General features: G+C 28.9%; 5 protein-coding genes and 1 pseudogene across 6 annotated transcripts, besides 7 other annotated features; 4 read left to right on the top strand and 2 right to left on the bottom strand.

Annotated features, from left to right (window-relative positions):
• Positions 1-641: 641 nt before the first annotated feature.
• TVAGG3_0823240 (2-5A-dependent ribonuclease family) lies at positions 642-1,220 on the top strand (the record flags this gene model as incomplete). The annotated part of the gene is made up of 1 exon (XM_051248139.1): positions 642-1,220. One exon carries the CDS (start codon positions 642-644, stop codon positions 1,218-1,220), a length of 579 nt encoding a protein of 192 aa, XP_051083614.1.
• Positions 1,221-1,629: 409 nt separating this feature from the next.
• Positions 1,630-1,756: a mobile genetic element.
• Positions 1,757-1,834: 78 nt separating this feature from the next.
• On the bottom strand, positions 1,835-3,283 carry TVAGG3_0823220 (uncharacterized protein; the record flags this gene model as incomplete). Its single annotated transcript, XM_001289602.1, has 1 exon — positions 2,255-3,283. The coding sequence occupies one exon, from the start codon at positions 3,281-3,283 to the stop codon at positions 2,255-2,257; it is 1,029 nt and encodes a 342-aa protein (XP_001289603.1).
• Positions 3,284-4,917: 1,634 nt separating this feature from the next.
• Positions 4,918-5,959: a mobile genetic element.
• A 98-nt stretch (positions 5,960-6,057) lies between these two features.
• On the top strand, positions 6,058-6,925 carry TVAGG3_0823200 (2-5A-dependent ribonuclease family; the record flags this gene model as incomplete). The annotated part of the gene is made up of 1 exon (XM_051248138.1): positions 6,257-6,925. One exon carries the CDS (start codon positions 6,257-6,259, stop codon positions 6,923-6,925), a length of 669 nt encoding a protein of 222 aa, XP_051083613.1.
• Positions 6,926-7,245: 320 nt separating this feature from the next.
• Positions 7,246-7,372: a mobile genetic element.
• A 3,159-nt stretch (positions 7,373-10,531) lies between these two features.
• Positions 10,532-11,570: a mobile genetic element.
• A 297-nt stretch (positions 11,571-11,867) lies between these two features.
• TVAGG3_0823170 (2-5A-dependent ribonuclease family) lies at positions 11,868-12,446 on the top strand (the record flags this gene model as incomplete). Its single annotated transcript, XM_051248137.1, has 1 exon — positions 11,868-12,446. The coding sequence occupies one exon, from the start codon at positions 11,868-11,870 to the stop codon at positions 12,444-12,446; it is 579 nt and encodes a 192-aa protein (XP_051083612.1).
• A 409-nt stretch (positions 12,447-12,855) lies between these two features.
• Positions 12,856-12,982: a mobile genetic element.
• A 3,139-nt stretch (positions 12,983-16,121) lies between these two features.
• Positions 16,122-17,158: a mobile genetic element.
• A 297-nt stretch (positions 17,159-17,455) lies between these two features.
• TVAGG3_0823140 (2-5A-dependent ribonuclease family) lies at positions 17,456-18,034 on the top strand (the record flags this gene model as incomplete). The annotated part of the gene is made up of 1 exon (XM_051248136.1): positions 17,456-18,034. One exon carries the CDS (start codon positions 17,456-17,458, stop codon positions 18,032-18,034), a length of 579 nt encoding a protein of 192 aa, XP_051083611.1.
• A 409-nt stretch (positions 18,035-18,443) lies between these two features.
• Positions 18,444-18,570: a mobile genetic element.
• Positions 18,571-19,068: 498 nt separating this feature from the next.
• TVAGG3_0823120 lies at positions 19,069-20,075 on the bottom strand (annotated as a pseudogene). Its single transcript has one exon. A coding segment is annotated over exon 1 (1,007 nt).
• Between the last annotated feature and the right edge of the window lie 149 nt (positions 20,076-20,224).

Here is a 20,224-nt window from a genome sequence, read left to right as displayed (position 1 = left end):
TTTCATTGAATTATTTAATCAAATCGTCTCTAATCATAGCAATCCTCCAAAATCAATCAGTAGTACACATGTTATCTTTGATCAATTCTTACGTTATAAAGAGAAGAGCACATTTATATGATCTCAAGTATATTTTTGATTTTTTTTACAAATCTTGTCAATAAGACATTTGAAGTTGTTACCGATACAGTTACATAATTTTGAGATACAAATTCACCGCGCAATATTATTTTATTAAACTAAATCAGAGATAATTTTCTAAAAATTTAAATCATACATTGATCAGTACCTTGTAGAAGATACACATATTGATTTCAAATTCGTATGCATTGAAATGTTCGACAACATTTACACTGTTCGTTTTGAACCTATAATTATTCCATTTATAGTTGAAATGACAAAAATTTACCACATCAAATAAGCGATGATACACATCGATTTAATTTTTTGACAAATACGAATTGTATGGAATATGCCGAAACAATGAATTGTTTAGTAGCAGTAATAGAATGCAATATTGAATTAGATGAAATTGATCAAAACAATATGCTTTTTTAAAACATTAGTATCTGATAAATCAAATAAATTGAATTTGTTACAGAATTCTTTAACTGTAAGAAGATGTTGACAATTAAAGTGTTATGTTGAGAGCAATTAATGGTCACACACGTGTTCTGCGACTTCTTCTTTCTGATCCATCCATTGATGTCAATGCCACTAACAACTCATCACGTACAGCATTGATCCGGGCAGCTCGTGACGGACATTTCGAAGCTTTAGAACTTCTCTTGAGTTTTCCAGGCATCGAGAAGAACATCGTCGACAAGAAGAATCGCAGTGCTCTTCATTACGCAGTTCTTCTCCACCACAAACAGTGCGTTGAGTGTCTTCTGAACGACAAAGATGTCAATCCACAACTTCCTGATGATTCTAGTTTCACACCTCTTCACATCGCTGCATCTAATGATTTCTCAGACTTAATCCGTCTTTTCGCCGATCGAGATGACGTTGACTTGAACTGCGTCGACTCAATCCAGTGGACACCTCTCCATGTTGCCGCTAAATGCGGCTCAACTAGTTTCGTCGAAGAGTTGCTTCAACACGAAAATGTCGATGTCAACCGTCAGAACTTGATGAAGCGAACTCCTATTTTCAACGCTATTGAAAACGAAAAAATCGAAGTTGTCAAAGTTCTCTTTCTCGTGAAGACCTCGATTTGAGTGTTGTTGACAGCGAAGGACACACAGCTAAAGACGTCGCACTCCAGACAAAGAACGAAGATATCATTAATCTTCTTTTAAATAAATGAGTTTTTTTATTTTTTTTGTTTGTAAAAAAATTATTTTTAATAATAAAAAACGATAATAATAAATCCTTGAAAAATTAACGCACTTGTCTAAAGGAAAATGATAAATGATGTTACGTATTGGAAGCATATTTATCCTGCTTTACAGAAATATGTTGAAAAGTGAGTAAAGTTATGAATAAACTGATCCTAGTGAATGATATTGTATTACACAGAAATTGAATGCGACATTTGAAATTGTTTGCAATAGCGAGAGAATAGATTATTGAATGACAAAAATGCATCTTGAGTGTCTTTACTTATACTTGTAATGACAAATGTTCTTAAGGGTGCACTTACGCGTATCTGACTTTAATTCAAATTTCTGACAAATGGCGTGAAGTGTCATTGAAAATTAACCTTAAACATCTGAATCGAAGGACATGTAATACAGGTGTAAGTGCACTCTTAAGAAAAATTTTCCACTTCAAGATAGCAATGATATAATAGAATTGAATAAGAAATCGTTAAATTTATTATCCAACATCTCCCCAAGATACAATGTCCAATCATTTGTAAACGAAGAATATTACAAAATATCATCGAAATAACAATAATTCTTTTTGCTATAGTTTTATTCTTTCTGTCATAGCAAATTTCTATTATAATATTGAACTCTTTATTGAAATATCAGTTTGTTAATACTTAGATGCCTTACAAAGAAAACCTATTTCGAAATTAAGAGCCATGTTCCCGATATTATTGCATTACTATATCAGTACTAATTATTTAAATTCACTGTAACAAATACGAACTCTTTGAAAATTAAATTGAGAAATCAAGCCGCATCATCTTTTGAATATAAAGTTTTTCATATTTCAATTGATATTAAACAATTGATGAATGCTTTCGTTAATAATGGTCTTTAATTACAATTTTTTGATTATATAAATTCATAAATCATGAATATTAACGCCTTCGTCTAAAGGAAAATTGATGATATAAATCAAAAGCAGATCTCATAGGCTTTTTATCTATAATAGGAAACTCAGCTTCACACAGATATGATGAAAAGTGAGAAAGATTATGAATAGAATATATATTTTTAACATTATTTGTTATAACTGATTGATATGTTTTACCTATTATTCTGTCACAGAAAGAATCTTTAACTGTAATTGAACCAGAATAATCTTGATAAAATTCTACTCCTGGTCCTGTGTTTCCAAGAAATGAACAGTTTTCAATAAGAACATTTGATCCATCTGCACAGAATGTTCCATAATCAGATTTTTTGTGTTCATTATTCAAAACATTACAAAAATTAAAATTATAGTTACCATAATCTAATTCTAAAATTCTATAATATGATGTTGTGTTACAAAATGATGAATATGTTACGTTACTTAGACTTGTTGGTTGATTTAGAAGTATTCCTGAGTCATAGTCTGCTTCACAGAAACTTGTGTTGATTGATTTAACTTCAATATTTCCATACCAAAGAAGATTTGTACAATATTTTTCTAAATTTCCGCATAAATAAAAAGAACTTTCATAAAGATAATTTTTATTATTTGAATCTCGAACTAACCAAACATATGAAAAATGTCCTTCTCGTGAGTTTGTTTTTGATTTGTAGCCACATGTTCGGTATTGGACAATGGAACTATTACAGTTAAAGTAGAGAGATCCACCTTCTGTATTACTACTGCAGTTAGTAAATGAACAATCGGAATTAAGAAATTTATTGCTTGTATTCGTAAAATAAATGGCACTATTGGTCGTAATAGCGATAAATATGCTTTCAAATATGAAACACTCATTATTTGTCGATTTAGCTGTAACGTTTGTGCCACGAATTGGTTCTGAATTAGGTTGTGTATTGTAAAAGAGTTCCCAAACATCATCAGGTGATTGATCAAAGTGTAAATTATTCATAGTTGATGTGTGTTTTGATACTGTTATCTGAAGATCGTGATTGAATTTCATTGTTTTCATCAAAAAAATGAATCGGCATTATTTGACATTTCAATGATGTAAATGTCAAATAATGCCGATTCATTTGAATCTTATATTCAAGTTATGAAATTGCGATTCTTTTAGCTGTCATCAGCATTTTAACAGCTAGTGCATGGAAACAATGATGTAAATCATTCTAATCTTATATAAAAACATCGATTTTGCTGATTAAATTTTTGGATTTCGTAATAAAATGATCAATATTGTAAATAATTAAAGCTATTGTACTTACACATGATTTGTATATTATAAAATGTATGAAATATCGACTTAATTCGCTTGAAAATTTGAAATAGGGAGAATTTTTATATAAAACGCCTAATATCTAACAATTATTACATTAAATGAATACTTAAATTTGAGTAATCGATGATTTATATGAATTCTCTGGTCTGAATAAAGAATATCGAAAATTAGTTTGATTTTGGGGTTGTTTTGATAGTATTGTCAAATGTAATGATGTAAAAACATGAATTTATTAGTAAATACATGCTCGTGTTTGAGTAAAAATAGATATTTGTTGTTGTGAAATAAGTATTTGATTTCTTGTAAATCTTGAATGAAAACAATAAGTTCGTATCAATGGGAAAATCGAATATGTAGCTATTTAATTTGTATCAAAAGAATTTTTTAATGAGAATTTAAATTTCGAAGAAATTTGTTATGTATCGTTGAGTTTTGTAATTAAAACTGATATGTTAATGATGTGATTTGCTTTTTTAAAACATTTATTAGTCTTGATGAAATAATTTTTCTTTTAGTTAAACATTTCTTCTGAGTTTGCTAATAAAGACGGAGTCCTTTGTGAATGTGACATAGGCGCCCGAGAACCGTATGCACAAAAACTCTTATTGGGTGTCTTGTCTTTAGATATTCTTTCAAAAATATGCCAAATTTGATTGATGATTTCTAAAAAAAGTAATCTAATCATCTGATGCCATTAATTGTATTTAGAAAAAAATTCGTTCTTTTAATTTTTTAAGAGTATCACAGCAGATGATTAACTTTCCTTGATTTACGATACAACTAATTCACCAAATGCAGAAGTGCAATCGAATACAAACAATCGAATCTCCTAATTGATGAATCAAATAGTCCATTTTTCATTGAATTATTTAATCAAATCGTCTCTAATCATAGCAATCCTCCAAAATCAATCAGTAGTACACATGTTATCTTTGATCAATTCTTACGTTATAAAGAGAAGAGCACATTTATATGATCTCAAGTATATTTTTGATTTTTTTTTACAAATCTTGTCAATAAGACATTTGAAGTTGTTACCGATACAGTTACATAATTTTGAGATACAAATTCACCGCGCAATATTATTTTATTAAACTAAAACAGAGATAATTTTCTAAAAATTTAAATCATACATTGATCAGTACCTTGTAGAAGATACACATATTGATTTCAAATTCGTATGCATTGAAATGTTCGACGACATTTACACTGTTCGTTTTGAACCTATAATTATTCCATTTATAGTTGAAATGACAAAAATTTACCACATCAAGATAAGCGATGATACAATCGAATTGATCTCACATTTCAGCATGATACAAATATCAATAATATGTAAACTAAGAAAACATTATTGATATACTTAAGGGTGCACCCGTATGTACGTTTATTTGAGAGGAGGAGGATTACCCTCTCAATTTTGAGGGATTCGTTAGTTTATTTTCTCGATGAATATGCAATAAAATTTGATTTTTACCTTATCAATATACTTCATATAATATACACATGTTCATGTAAAAACTTTTTTCCAAAATCCTCAGGAATTAAGGGATTTTTGAATTTTAAGAATTTTTTTCGAATTTTTTCGAAAAAAAAATATTTTCAGAACAGCCTTAACGGCTAAGATTTAGGAACAATGTTAAGTATCAAAAAGAAAGGAGGTCTGATATAGACAACATATATCGTTGAAGGTTGAAAAAATCTCTAATATTTGAGCCCAAAATTTCAAATTTTAATTTTTTGAAAAAAGAGGCCACCCGTATGTACGTTTATTTGAGAGGAGGAGGAGGATATTTTTGAAAGGGTGAAACATTATGAATATGTTAATTATATAATAATATGTATTATTATAAAAAAGAAAAAATAAAGCACGTTAAAATTTTTCTTTCTTGATTTTTTACAAAATCTACTTAGAATTATGCAAAATATGACTAAATAATTATAAATTTCAAGTTAAATTTTAATTTTGATAAATAATTTAAATTTCAAAATATCAAGTTCAGTTCGACTATGTATGTAGTAATTCCTCAATAAAGTGCCAAAACCCTATTAAAATATATGAACATTTTCAACATTTTAATGTTTTTATTTAAAAATTTGTTGGAATATGAGCTTCAAACAATTATTATGTAAATAAAAATAATTAAATATATGTATTTATTCGTATTACAACCGTAGTAAGTCGATTCTTCCTTTCTTCTACTGAGATTTGAATTTGATTTCGAATTGTAAAGAGATTCAAAGGGAAAATACTAGCGGATAAAAACTACCTCCATGAAAGGGTCATAATGGAGTCAAGTTGTATTTTTTGATATTTTTTTGCTTTTCGAGCCTAAATAGGTAGCCAAGATAATGCCTAAAAATAAGGTTCTAAATTCTGAAGTTTACATGATCCTCTCGTGTGCACCCTTAATATATGACTAGTCTTATATCCAACATCTCTACATTAATTTCGAGAATTAGTATCTACAAAAATCATTTATATCCTATTTGGGATTTGATGTTTAATTTTTTGACAAATACGAATTGTATGGAATATGCCGAAACAATGAATTGTTTAGTAGCAGTAATAGAATGCAATATTGAATTAGATGAAATTGATCAAAACAATATGCTTTTTTAAAACATTAGTATCTGATAAATCAAATAAATTGAATTTGTTACAGAATTCTTTAACTGTAAGAAGATGTTGACAATTAAAGTGTTATGTTGAGAGCAATTAATGGTCACACACGTGTTCTGCGACTTCTTCTTTCTGATCCATCCATTGATGTCAATGCCACTAACAACTCATCACGTACAGCATTGATCCGGGCAGCTCGTGACGGACATTTCGAAGCTTTAGAACTTCTCTTGAGTTTTCCAGGCATCGAGAAGAACATCGTCGACAAGAAGAATCGCAGTGCTCTTCATTACGCAGTTCTTCTCCACCACAAACAGTGCGTTGAGTGTCTTCTGAACGACAAAGATGTCAATCCACAACTTCCTGATGATTCTAGTTTCACACCTCTTCACATCGCTGCATCTAATGATTTCTCAGACTTAATCCGTCTTTTCGCCGATCGAGATGACGTTGACTTGAACTGCGTCGACTCAATCCAGTGGACACCTCTCCATGTTGCCGCTAAATGCGGCTCAACTAGTTTCGTCGAAGAGTTGCTTCAACACGAAAATGTCGATGTCAACCGTCAGAACTTGATGAAGCGAACTCCTATTTTCAACGCTATTGAAAACGAAAAAATCGAAGTTGTCAAAGTTCTCCTTTCTCGTGAAGACCTCGATTTGAGTGTTGTTGACAGCGAAGGACACACAGCTAAAGACGTCGCACTCCAGACAAAGAACGAAGATATCATTAATCTTCTTTTAAATAAATGAGTTTTTTTATTTTTTTTGTTTGTAAAAAAATTATTTTTAATAATAAAAAACGATAATAATAAATCCTTGAAAAATTAACGCACTTGTCTAAAGGAAAATGATAAATGATGTTACGTATTGGAAGCATATTTATCCTGCTTTACAGAAATATGTTGAAAAGTGAGTAAAGTTATGAATAAACTGATCCTAGTGAATGATATTGTATTACACAGAAATTGAATGCGACATTTGAAATTGTTTGCAATAGCGAGAGAATAGATTATTGAATGACAAAAATGCATCTTGAGTGTCTTTACTTATACTTGTAATGACAAATGTTCTTAAGGGTGCACTTACGCGTATCTGACTTTAATTCAAATTTCTGACAAATGGCGTGAAGTGTCATTGAAAATTAACCTTAAACATCTGAATCGAAGGACATGTAATACAGGTGTAAGTGCACTCTTAAGAAAAATTTTCCACTTCAAGATAGCAATGATATAATAGAATTGAATAAGAAATCGTTAAATTTATTATCCAACATCTCCCCAAGATACAATGTCCAATCATTTGTAAACGAAGAATATTACAAAATATCATCGAAATAACAATAATTCTTTTTGCTATAGTTTTATTCTTTCTGTCATAGCAAATTTCTATTATAATATTGAACTCTTTATTGAAATATCAGTTTGTTAATACTTAGATGCCTTACAAAGAAAACCTATTTCGAAATTAAGAGCCATGTTCCCGATATTATTGCATTACTATATCAGTACTAATTATTTAAATTCACTGTAACAAATACGAACTCTTTGAAAATTAAATTGAGAAATCAAGCCGCATCATCTTTTGAATATAAAGTTTTTCATATTTCAATTGATATTAAACAATTGATGAATGCTTTCGTTAATAATGGTCTTTAATTACAATTTTTTGATTATATAAATTCATAAATCATGAATATTAACGCCTTCGTCTAAAGGAAAATTGATGATATAAATCAAAAGCAGATCTCATAGGCTTTTTATCTATAATAGGAAACTCAGCTTCACACAGATATGATGAAAAGTGAGAAAGATTATGAATAGAATATATATTTTAACATTATTTGTTATAACTGATTGATATGTTTATCTATTATTCTGTCACAGAAAGAATCTTTAACTGTAATTGAACCAGAATAATCTTGATAAAATTCTACTCCTGGTCCTGTGTTTCCAAGAAATGAACAGTTTTCAATAAGAACATTTGATCCAAATGCAGAGAATGTTCCATAATCAGATTTTTTGTGTTCATTATTCAAAACATTACAAAAATTAAAATTATAGTTACCATAATCTAATTCTAAAATTCTATAATATGATGTTGTGTTACAAAATGATGAATATGTTACGTTACTTAGACTTGTTGGTTGATTTAGAAGTATTCCTGAGTCATAGTCTGCTTCACAGAAACTTGTGTTGATTGATTTAACTTCAATATTTCCATACCAAAGAAGATTTGTACAATATTTTTCTAAATTTCCGCATAAATAAAAAGAACTTTCATAAAGATAATTTTTATTATTTGAATCTCGAACTAACCAAACATATGAAAAATGTCCTTCTCGTGAGTTTGTTTTTGATTTGTAGCCACATGTTCGGTATTGGACAATGGAACTATTACAGTTAAAGTAGAGAGATCCACCTTCTGTATTACTACTGCAGTTAGTAAATGAACAATATGAGTTAAGAAATTTATTTCTTGTATTCGTAAAATAAATGGCACTATTGGTCGTAATGGTGATGAATATACAGTTATATAAGAAGCATTCATTATTTGTTGATCTTGCTGTAACATTTGTACCTTGAATTGGTTTTGAATTAGGTGATGTATTGTAAAATAGTTCCCAAACATTATTAGGTGATTGATCAAAGTGTAAATTATTCATAGTTGATGTGTGTTTTGATACTGTTATCTGAAGATCGTGATTGAATTTCATTGTTTTCATCAAAAAAATGAATCGGCATTATTTGACATTTCAATGATGTAAATGTCAAATAATGCCGATTCATTTGAATCTTATATTCAAGTTATGAAATTGCGATTCTTTTAGCTGTCATCAGCATTTTAACAGCTAGTGCATGGAAACAATGATGTAAATCATTCTAATCTTATATAAAAACATCGATTTTGCTGATTAAATTTTTGGATTTCGTAATAAAATGATCAATATTGTAAATAATTAAAGCTATTGTACTTACACATGATTTGTATATTATAAAATGTATGAAATATCGACTTAATTCGCTTGAAAATTTGAAATAGGGAGAATTTTTATATAAAACGCCTAATATCTAACAATTATTACATTAAATGAATACTTAAATTTGAGTAATCGATGATTTATATGAATTCTCTGGTCTGAATAAAGAATATCGAAAATTAGTTTGATTTTGGGGTTGTTTTGATAGTATTGTCAAATGTAATGATGTAAAAACATGAATTTATTAGTAAATACATGCTCGTGTTTGAGTAAAAATAGATATTTGTTGTTGTGAAATAAGTATTTGATTTCTTGTAAATCTTGAATGAAAACAATAAGTTCGTATCAATGGGAAAATCGAATATGTAGCTATTTAATTTGTATCAAAAGAATTTTTTAATGAGAATTTAAATTTCGAAGAAATTTGTTATGTATCGTTGAGTTTTGTAATTAAAACTGATATGTTAATGATGTGATTTGCTTTTTTAAAACATTTATTAGTCTTGATGAAATAATTTTTCTTTTAGTTAAACATTTCTTCTGAGTTTGCTAATAAAGACGGAGTCCTTTGTGAATGTGACATAGGCGCCCGAGAACCGTATGCACAAAAACTCTTATTGGGTGTCTTGTCTTTAGATATTCTTTCAAAAATATGCCAAATTTGATTGATGATTTCTAAAAAAGTAATCTAATCATCTGATGCCATTAATTGTATTTAGAAAAAAAATTCGTTCTTTTAATTTTTTAAGAGTATCACAGCAGATGATTAACTTTCCTTGATTTACGATACAACTAATTCACCAAATGCAGAAGTGCAATCGAATACAAACAATCGAATCTCCTAATTGATGAATCAAATAGTCCATTTTTCATTGAATTATTTAATCAAATCGTCTCTAATCATAGCAATCCTCCAAAATCAATCAGTAGTACACATGTTATCTTTGATCAATTCTTACGTTATAAAGAGAAGAGCACATTTATATGATCTCAAGTATATTTTTGATTTTTTTTTACAAATCTTGTCAATAAGACATTTGAAGTTGTTACCGATACAGTTACATAATTTTGAGATACAAATTCACCGCGCAATATTATTTTATTAAACTAAAACAGAGATAATTTTCTAAAAATTTAAATCATACATTGATCAGTACCTTGTAGAAGATACACATATTGATTTCAAATTCGTATGCATTGAAATGTTCGACGACATTTACACTGTTCGTTTTGAACCTATAATTATTCCATTTATAGTTGAAATGACAAAAATTTACCACATCAAGATAAGCGATGATACAATCGAATTGATCTCACATTTCAGCATGATACAAATATCAATAATATGTAAACTAAGAAAACATTATTGATATACTTAAGGGTGCACCCGTATGTACGTTTATTTGAGAGGAGGAGGATTACCCTCTCAATTTTGAGGGATTCGTTAGTTTATTTTCTCGATGAATATGCAATAAAATTTGATTTTTACCTTATCAATATACTTCATATAATATACACATGTTCATGTAAAAACTTTTTCCAAAATCCTCAGGAATTAAGGGATTTTTGAATTTTAAAAATTTTTTTCGAATTTTTTCGAAAAAAAAATATTTTCAGAACAGCCTTAACGGCTAAGATTTAGGAACAATGTTAAGTATCAAAAAGAAAGGAGGTCTGATATAGACAACATATATCGTTGAAGGTTGAAAAAATCTCTAATATTTGAGCCCAAAATTTCAAATTTTAATTTTTTGAAAAAAGAGGCCACCCGTATGTACGTTTATTTGAAGGAGGAGGAGGATATTTTTGAAAGGGTGAAACATTATGAATATGTTAATTATATAATAATATGTATTATTATAAAAAAGAAAAAATAAAGCACGTTAAATTTTTCTTTCTTGATTTTTTACAAAATCTACTTAGAATTATGCAAAATATGACTAAATAATTATAAATTTCAAGTTAAATTTTAATTTTGATAAATAATTTAAATTTCAAAACATCAAGTTCAGTTCGACTATGTATGTAGTAATTCCTCAATAAAGTGCCAAAACCCTATTAAAATATATGAACATTTTCAACATTTTAATGTTTTTATTTAAAAATTTGTTGGAATATGAGCTTCAAACAATTATTATGTAAATAAAAATAATTAAATATATGTATTTATTCGTATTACAACCGTAGTAAGTCGATTCTTCCTTTCTTCTACTGAGATTTGAATTTGATTTCGAATTGTAAAGAGATTCAAAGGGAAAATACTAGCGGATAAAAACTACCTCCATGAAAGGGTCATAATGGAGTCAAGTTGTATTTTTTGATATTTTTTTGCTTTTCGAGCCTAAATAGGTAGCCAAGATAATGCCTAAAAATAAGGTTCTAAATTCTGAAGTTTACATGATCCTCTCGTGTGCACCCTTAATATATGACTAGTCTTATATCCAACATCTCTACATTAATTTCGAGAATTAGTATCTACAAAAATCATTTATATCCTATTTGGGATTTGATGTTTAATTTTTTGACAAATACGAATTGTATGGAATATGCCGAAACAATGAATTGTTTAGTAGCAGTAATAGAATGCAATATTGAATTAGATGAAATTGATCAAAACAATATGCTTTTTTAAAACATTAGTATCTGATAAATCAAATAAATTGAATTTGTTACAGAATTCTTTAACTGTAAGAAGATGTTGACAATTAAAGTGTTATGTTGAGAGCAATTAATGGTCACACACGTGTTCTGCGACTTCTTCTTTCTGATCCATCCATTGATGTCAATGCCACTAACAACTCATCACGTACAGCATTGATCCGGGCAGCTCGTGACGGACATTTCGAAGCTTTAGAACTTCTCTTGAGTTTTCCAGGCATCGAGAAGAACATCGTCGACAAGAAGAATCGCAGTGCTCTTCATTACGCAGTTCTTCTCCACCACAAACAGTGCGTTGAGTGTCTTCTGAACGACAAAGATGTCAATCCACAACTTCCTGATGATTCTAGTTTCACACCTCTTCACATCGCTGCATCTAATGATTTCTCAGACTTAATCCGTCTTTTCGCCGATCGAGATGACGTTGACTTGAACTGCGTCGACTCAATCCAGTGGACACCTCTCCATGTTGCCGCTAAATGCGGCTCAACTAGTTTCGTCGAAGAGTTGCTTCAACACGAAAATGTCGATGTCAACCGTCAGAACTTGATGAAGCGAACTCCTATTTTCAACGCTATTGAAAACGAAAAAATCGAAGTTGTCAAAGTTCTCTTTCTCGTGAAGACCTCGATTTGAGTGTTGTTGACAGCGAAGGACACACAGCTAAAGACGTCGCACTCCAGACAAAGAACGAAGATATCATTAATCTTCTTTTAAATAAATGAGTTTTTTTATTTTTTTTGTTTGTAAAAAAATTATTTTTAATAATAAAAAACGATAATAATAAATCCTTGAAAAATTAACGCACTTGTCTAAAGGAAAATGATAAATGATGTTACGTATTGGAAGCATATTTATCCTGCTTTACAGAAATATGTTGAAAAGTGAGTAAAGTTATGAATAAACTGATCCTAGTGAATGATATTGTATTACACAGAAATTGAATGCGACATTTGAAATTGTTTGCAATAGCGAGAGAATAGATTATTGAATGACAAAAATGCATCTTGAGTGTCTTTACTTATACTTGTAATGACAAATGTTCTTAAGGGTGCACTTACGCGTATCTGACTTTAATTCAAATTTCTGACAAATGGCGTGAAGTGTCATTGAAAATTAACCTTAAACATCTGAATCGAAGGACATGTAATACAGGTGTAAGTGCACTCTTAAGAAAAATTTTCCACTTCAAGATAGCAATGATATAATAGAATTGAATAAGAAATCGTTAAATTTATTATCCAACATCTCCCCAAGATACAATGTCCAATCATTTGTAAACGAAGAATATTACAAAATATCATCGAAATAACAATAATTCTTTTTGCTATAGTTTTATTCTTTCTGTCATAGCAAATTTCTATTATAATATTGAACTCTTTATTGAAATATCAGTTTGTTAATACTTAGATGCCTTACAAAGAAAACCTATTTCGAAATTAAGAGCCATGTTCCCGATATTATTGCATTACTATATCAGTACTAATTATTTAAATTCACTGTAACAAATACGAACTCTTTGAAAATTAAATTGAGAAATCAAGCCGCATCATCTTTTGAATATAAAGTTTTTCATATTTCAATTGATATTAAACAATTGATGAATGCTTTCGTTAATAATGGTCTTTAATTACAATTTTTTGATTATATAAATTCATAAATCATGAATATTAACGCCTTCGTCTAAAGGAAAATTGATGATATAAATCAAAAGCAGATCTCATAGGCTTTTTATCTAAAATAGGAAACTCTGCTTCACACAAATATGATGAAAAGTGAGAAAGATTATGAATAGAATATATATTTTTAACACTATTTGTTGTAACTGGTATATATGTTTTATCTGTTATTCTGTCACAGAAAGAATCTTTAACTGTAATTGAACCAGAATAATCTTGATAAAATTCTACCTGGTCCTGTGTTTCCAAGAAATGAACAGTTTTCAATAAGAACATTTGATCCAAATGCATAGAATGTTCATAATCAGATTTTTATGTTCATTATTCAAAACATTACAAAAATTAAAATTATAGTTACCATAATCTAATTCTAAAATTCTATAATTTGATGTTGTGTTACAAAATGATGAATATGTTACGTTACTAGACTTGTTGGTTGATTTAAAGTATTCCTGAGTCAGCTGCTTCACAGAAACTTGTGTTGATTGATTTAACTTCAATATTTCCATAAAAGAAATTTGTAAAGATTTTTCTAAATTTCCGCAATAAAAAGAACTTTCATAAAGATAATTTTTATTATTTGAATTTAAACTAAAACATATGAAATGTCCTTCTTGAGAGTTTGTTTTTGATTTGTAGCCACATGTTCGGTATTGGACAATGGAACTATCACAGTTAAAGTAGATAGATCCACCATCTGTATTACTGCTGCAGTTAGTAAATGAACAATATGAGTTAAGAAATTTATTTTTGTATTCGTAAAATAAATGGCACTATTGGTCGTAATGGTGATGAATATACAGTTATATAAGAAGCATTCATTATTTGTTGATCTTGCTGTAACATTTGTACCTTGAATTGGTTCTGATTTAGGTGATGTATTGTAAAATAACTTCCAAACATCATCAGGTAATTGATCAAAGTGTAAATTATTCATAGTTGATGTGTGTTTTGATACTGTTATCTGAAGATCGTGATTGAATTTCATTGTTTTCATCAAAAAAATGAATCGGCATTATTTGACATTTCAATGATGTAAATGTCAAATAATGCCGATTCATTTGAATCTTATATTCAAGTTATGAAATTGCGATTCTTTTAGCTGTCATCAGCATTTTAACAGCTAGTGCATGGAAACAATGATGTAAATCATTCTAATCTTATATAAAAACATCGATTTTGCTGATTAAATTTTTGGATTTCGTAATAAAATGATCAATATTGTAAATAATTAAAGCTATTGTACTTACACATGATTTGTATATTATAAAATGTATGAAATATCGACTTAATTCGCTTGAAAATTTGAAATAGGGAGAATTTTTATATAAAACGCCTAATATCTAACAATTATTACATTAAATGAATACTTAAATTTGAGTAATCGATGATTTATATGAATTCTCTGGTCTGAATAAAGAATATCGAAAATTAGTTTGATTTTGGGGTTGTTTTGATAGTATTGTCAAATGTAATGATGTAAAAACATGAATTTATTAGTAAATACATGCTCGTGTTTGAGTAAAAATAGATATTTGTTGTTGTGAAATAAGTATTTGATTTCTTGTAAATCTTGAATGAAAACAATAAGTTCGTATCAATGGGAAAATCGAATATGTAGCTATTTAATTTGTATCAAAAGAATTTTTTAATGAGAATTTAAATTTCGAAGAAATTTGTTATGTATCGTTGAGTTTTGTAATTAAAACTGATATGTTAATGATGTGATTTGCTTTTTTAAAACATTTATTAGTCTTGATGAAATAATTTTTCTTTTAGTTAAACATTTCTTCTGAGTTTGCTAATAAAGACGGAGTCCTTTGTGAATGTGACATAGGCGCCCGAGAACCGTATGCACAAAAACTCTTATTGGGTGTCTTGTCTTTAGATATTCTTTCAAAAATATGCCAAATTTGATTGATGATTTCTAAAAAAAGTAATCTAATCATCTGATGCCATTAATTGTATTTAGAAAAAAAATTCGTTCTTTTAATTTTTTAAGAGTATCACAGCAGATGATTAACTTTCCTTGATTTACGATACAACTAATTCACCAAATGCAGAAGTGCAATCGAATACAAACAATCGAATCTCCTAATTGATGAATCAAATAGTCCATTTTTCATTGAATTATTTAATCAAATCGTCTCTAATCATAGCAATCCTCCAAAATCAATCAGTAGTACACATGTTATCTTTGATCAATTCTTACGTTATAAAGAGAAGAGCACATTTATATGATCTCAAGTATATTTTTGATTTTTTTTTACAAATCTTGTCAATAAGACATTTGAAGTTGTTACCGATACAGTTACATAATTTTGAGATACAAATTCACCGCGCAATATTATTTTATTAAACTAAAACAGAGATAATTTTCTAAAAATTTAAATCATACATTGATCAGTACCTTGTAGAAGATACACATATTGATTTCAAATTCGTATGCATTGAAATGTTCGACGACATTTACACTGTTCGTTTTGAACCTATAATTATTCCATTTATAGTTGAAATGACAAAAATTTACCACATCAAGATAAGCGATGATACAATCGAATTGATCTCACATTTCAGCATGATACAAATATCAATAATATGTAAACTAAGAAAACATTATTGATATACTTAAGGGTGCACCCGTATGTACGTTTATTTGAGAGGAGGAGGATTACCCTCTCAATTTTGAGGGATTCGTTAGTTTATTTTCTCGATGAATATGCAATAAAATTTGATTTTTACCTTATCAATATACTTCATATAATATACACATGTTCATGTAAAAACTTTTTCCAAAATCCTCAGGAATTAAGGGATTTTTGAATTTTAAAATTTTTTTCGAATTTTTTCGAAAAAAAAATATTTTCAGAACAGCCTTAACGGCTAAGATTTAGGAACAATGTTAAGTATCAAAAAGAAAGGAGGTCTGATATGAGACAACATATATCGTTGAAGGTTGAAAAAATCTCTAATATTTGAGCCCAAAATTTCAAATTTTAATTTTTTGAAAAAAGAGGCCACCCGTATGTACGTTTATTTGAGGAGGAGGAGGATATTTTGAAAGGGTGAAACATTATGAATATGTTAATTATATAATAATATGTATTATTATAAAAAAGAAAAAATAAAGCACGTTAAATTTTTCTTTCTTGATTTTTTACAAAATCTACTTAGAATTATGCAAAATATGACTAAATAATTATAAATTTCAAGTTAAATTTTAATTTTGATAAATAATTTAAATTTCAAAATATCAAGTTCAGTTCGACTATGTATGTAGTAATTCCTCAATAAAGTGCCAAAACCCTATTAAAATATATGAACATTTTCAACATTTTAATGTTTTTATTTAAAAATTTGTTGGAATATGAGCTTCAAACAATTATTATGTAAATAAAAATAATTAAATATATGTATTTATTCGTATTACAACCGTAGTAAGTCGATTCTTCCTTTCTTCTACTGAGATTTGAATTTGATTTCGAATTGTAAAGAGATTCAAAGGGAAAATACTAGCGGATAAAAACTACCTCCATGAAAGGGTCATAATGGAGTCAAGTTGTATTTTTTGATATTTTTTTGCTTTTCGAGCCTAAATAGGTAGCCAAGATAATGCCTAAAAATAAGGTTCTAAATTCTGAAGTTTACATGATCCTCTCGTGTGCACCCTTAATATATGACTAGTCTTATATCCAACATCTCTACATTAATTTCGAGAATTAGTATCTACAAAAATCATTTATATCCTATTTGGGATTTGATGTTTAATTTTTTGACAAATACGAATTGTATGGAATATGCCGAAACAATGAATTGTTTAGTAGCAGTAATAGAATGCAATATTGAATTAGATGAAATTGATCAAAACAATATGCTTTTTTAAAACATTAGTATCTGATAAATCAAATAAATTGAATTTGTTACAGAATTCTTTAACTGTAAGAAGATGTTGACAATTAAAGTGTTATGTTGAGAGCAATTAATGGTCACACACGTGTTCTGCGACTTCTTCTTTCTGATCCATCCATTGATGTCAATGCCACTAACAACTCATCACGTACAGCATTGATCCGGGCAGCTCGTGACGGACATTTCGAAGCTTTAGAACTTCTCTTGAGTTTTCCAGGCATCGAGAAGAACATCGTCGACAAGAAGAATCGCAGTGCTCTTCATTACGCAGTTCTTCTCCACCACAAACAGTGCGTTGAGTGTCTTCTGAACGACAAAGATGTCAATCCACAACTTCCTGATGATTCTAGTTTCACACCTCTTCACATCGCTGCATCTAATGATTTCTCAGACTTAATCCGTCTTTTCGCCGATCGAGATGACGTTGACTTGAACTGCGTCGACTCAATCCAGTGGACACCTCTCCATGTTGCCGCTAAATGCGGCTCAACTAGTTTCGTCGAAGAGTTGCTTCAACACGAAAATGTCGATGTCAACCGTCAGAACTTGATGAAGCGAACTCCTATTTTCAACGCTATTGAAAACGAAAAAATCGAAGTTGTCAAAGTTCTCTTTCTCGTGAAGACCTCGATTTGAGTGTTGTTGACAGCGAAGGACACACAGCTAAAGACGTCGCACTCCAGACAAAGAACGAAGATATCATTAATCTTCTTTTAAATAAATGAGTTTTTTTATTTTTTTTGTTTGTAAAAAAATTATTTTTAATAATAAAAAACGATAATAATAAATCCTTGAAAAATTAACGCACTTGTCTAAAGGAAAATGATAAATGATGTTACGTATTGGAAGCATATTTATCCTGCTTTACAGAAATATGTTGAAAAGTGAGTAAAGTTATGAATAAACTGATCCTAGTGAATGATATTGTATTACACAGAAATTGAATGCGACATTTGAAATTGTTTGCAATAGCGAGAGAATAGATTATTGAATGACAAAAATGCATCTTGAGTGTCTTTACTTATACTTGTAATGACAAATGTTCTTAAGGGTGCACTTACGCGTATCTGACTTTAATTCAAATTTCTGACAAATGGCGTGAAGTGTCATTGAAAATTAACCTTAAACATCTGAATCGAAGGACATGTAATACAGGTGTAAGTGCACTCTTAAGAAAAATTTTCCACTTCAAGATAGCAATGATATAATAGAATTGAATAAGAAATCGTTAAATTTATTATCCAACATCTCCCCAAGATACAATGTCCAATCATTTGTAAACGAAGAATATTACAAAATATCATCGAAATAACAATAATTCTTTTTGCTATAGTTTTATTCTTTCTGTCATAGCAAATTTCTATTATAATATTGAACTCTTTATTGAAATATCAGTTTGTTAATACTTAGATGCCTTACAAAGAAAACCTATTTCGAAATTAAGAGCCATGTTCCCGATATTATTGCATTACTATATCAGTACTAATTATTTAAATTCACTGTAACAAATACGAACTCTTTGAAAATTAAATTGAGAAATCAAGCCGCATCATCTTTTGAATATAAAGTTTTTCATATTTCAATTGATATTAAACAATTGATGAATGCTTTCGTTAATAATGGTCTTTAATTACAATTTTTTGATTATATAAATTCATAAATCATGAATATTAACGCCTTCGTCTAAAGGAAAATTGATGATATAAATCAAAAGCAGATCTCATAGGCTTTTTATCTATAATAGGAAACTCAGCTTCACACAGATATGATGAAAAGTGAGAAAGATTATGAATAGAATATATATTTTAACATTATTTGTTATAACTGATGATATGTTTATCTATTATTCTGTCACAGAAAGAATCTTTAACTGTAATTGAACCAGAATAATTGATAAAATTTCTCCTGGTCCTGTGTTTCCAAGAAATGAACAGTTTTCAATAAGAACATTTGATCCAAATGCATAGAATGTTCATAATCAGATTTTTGTGTTCATTATTCAAAACATTACAAAAATTAAAACTATAGTTACCATAATCTAATTCTAAAATTCTATAATTTGATGTTGTGTTACAAAATGATGAATATGTTACGTTACTTAGACTTGTTGGTTGATTAAAATATTCCTGAGTCAGCTGCTTCACAGAAACTTGTGTTGATTGATTTAACTTCAATATTTCCATAATAAAGAAGATTTGTATAATCTTTTTCTAAATTTCCGCATTCATAAAAAGAACTTTCATAAAGATAATTTTTATTATTTGAATTAACTAACAAACATATGAAATGTCCTTCTGAGAGTTTGTTTTTGATTTGTAGCCACATGTTCGGTATTGGACAATGGAACTATCACAGTTAAAGTATATAGATCCACCATTTGTATTACTGCTGCAGTTAGTAAATGAACAATATGAGTTAAGAAATTTATTGTTTGTATTCGTAAAATAAATGGCACTATTAGTTGTAATGGTGATGAATATACAGTTATATAAGAAGCATTCATTATTTGTTGATCTTGCTGTAACATTTGTACCTTGAATTGGTTCTGAATTAGGTGATGTATTGTAAAATAACTTCCAAACATCAGCAGGTAATTGATCAAAATGTAAATTATTCATAGTTGATGTGTGTTTTGATACTGTTATCTGAAAATCGTGATTGAATTCATTGTTTTCATCAAAAAATGAATCGGCATTATTTGACATTTCAATGATGTAAATGTCAAATAATGCCGATTCATTTGAATCTTATATTCAAGTTATGAAATTGCGATTCTTTTAGCTGTCATCAGCATTTTAACAGCTAGTGCATGGAAACAATGATGTA

The sequence above is a fragment of the Trichomonas vaginalis genome, chromosome VI (assembly GCF_026262505.1).
Source record: "Trichomonas vaginalis G3 chromosome VI, whole genome shotgun sequence".
In the NCBI taxonomy this organism is placed as follows: domain Eukaryota; phylum Parabasalia; order Trichomonadida; family Trichomonadidae; genus Trichomonas; species Trichomonas vaginalis.
The sequence above is the reverse complement of the archived record's forward strand: the minus strand, read 5'-3'. Positions and strand labels throughout refer to the sequence as shown.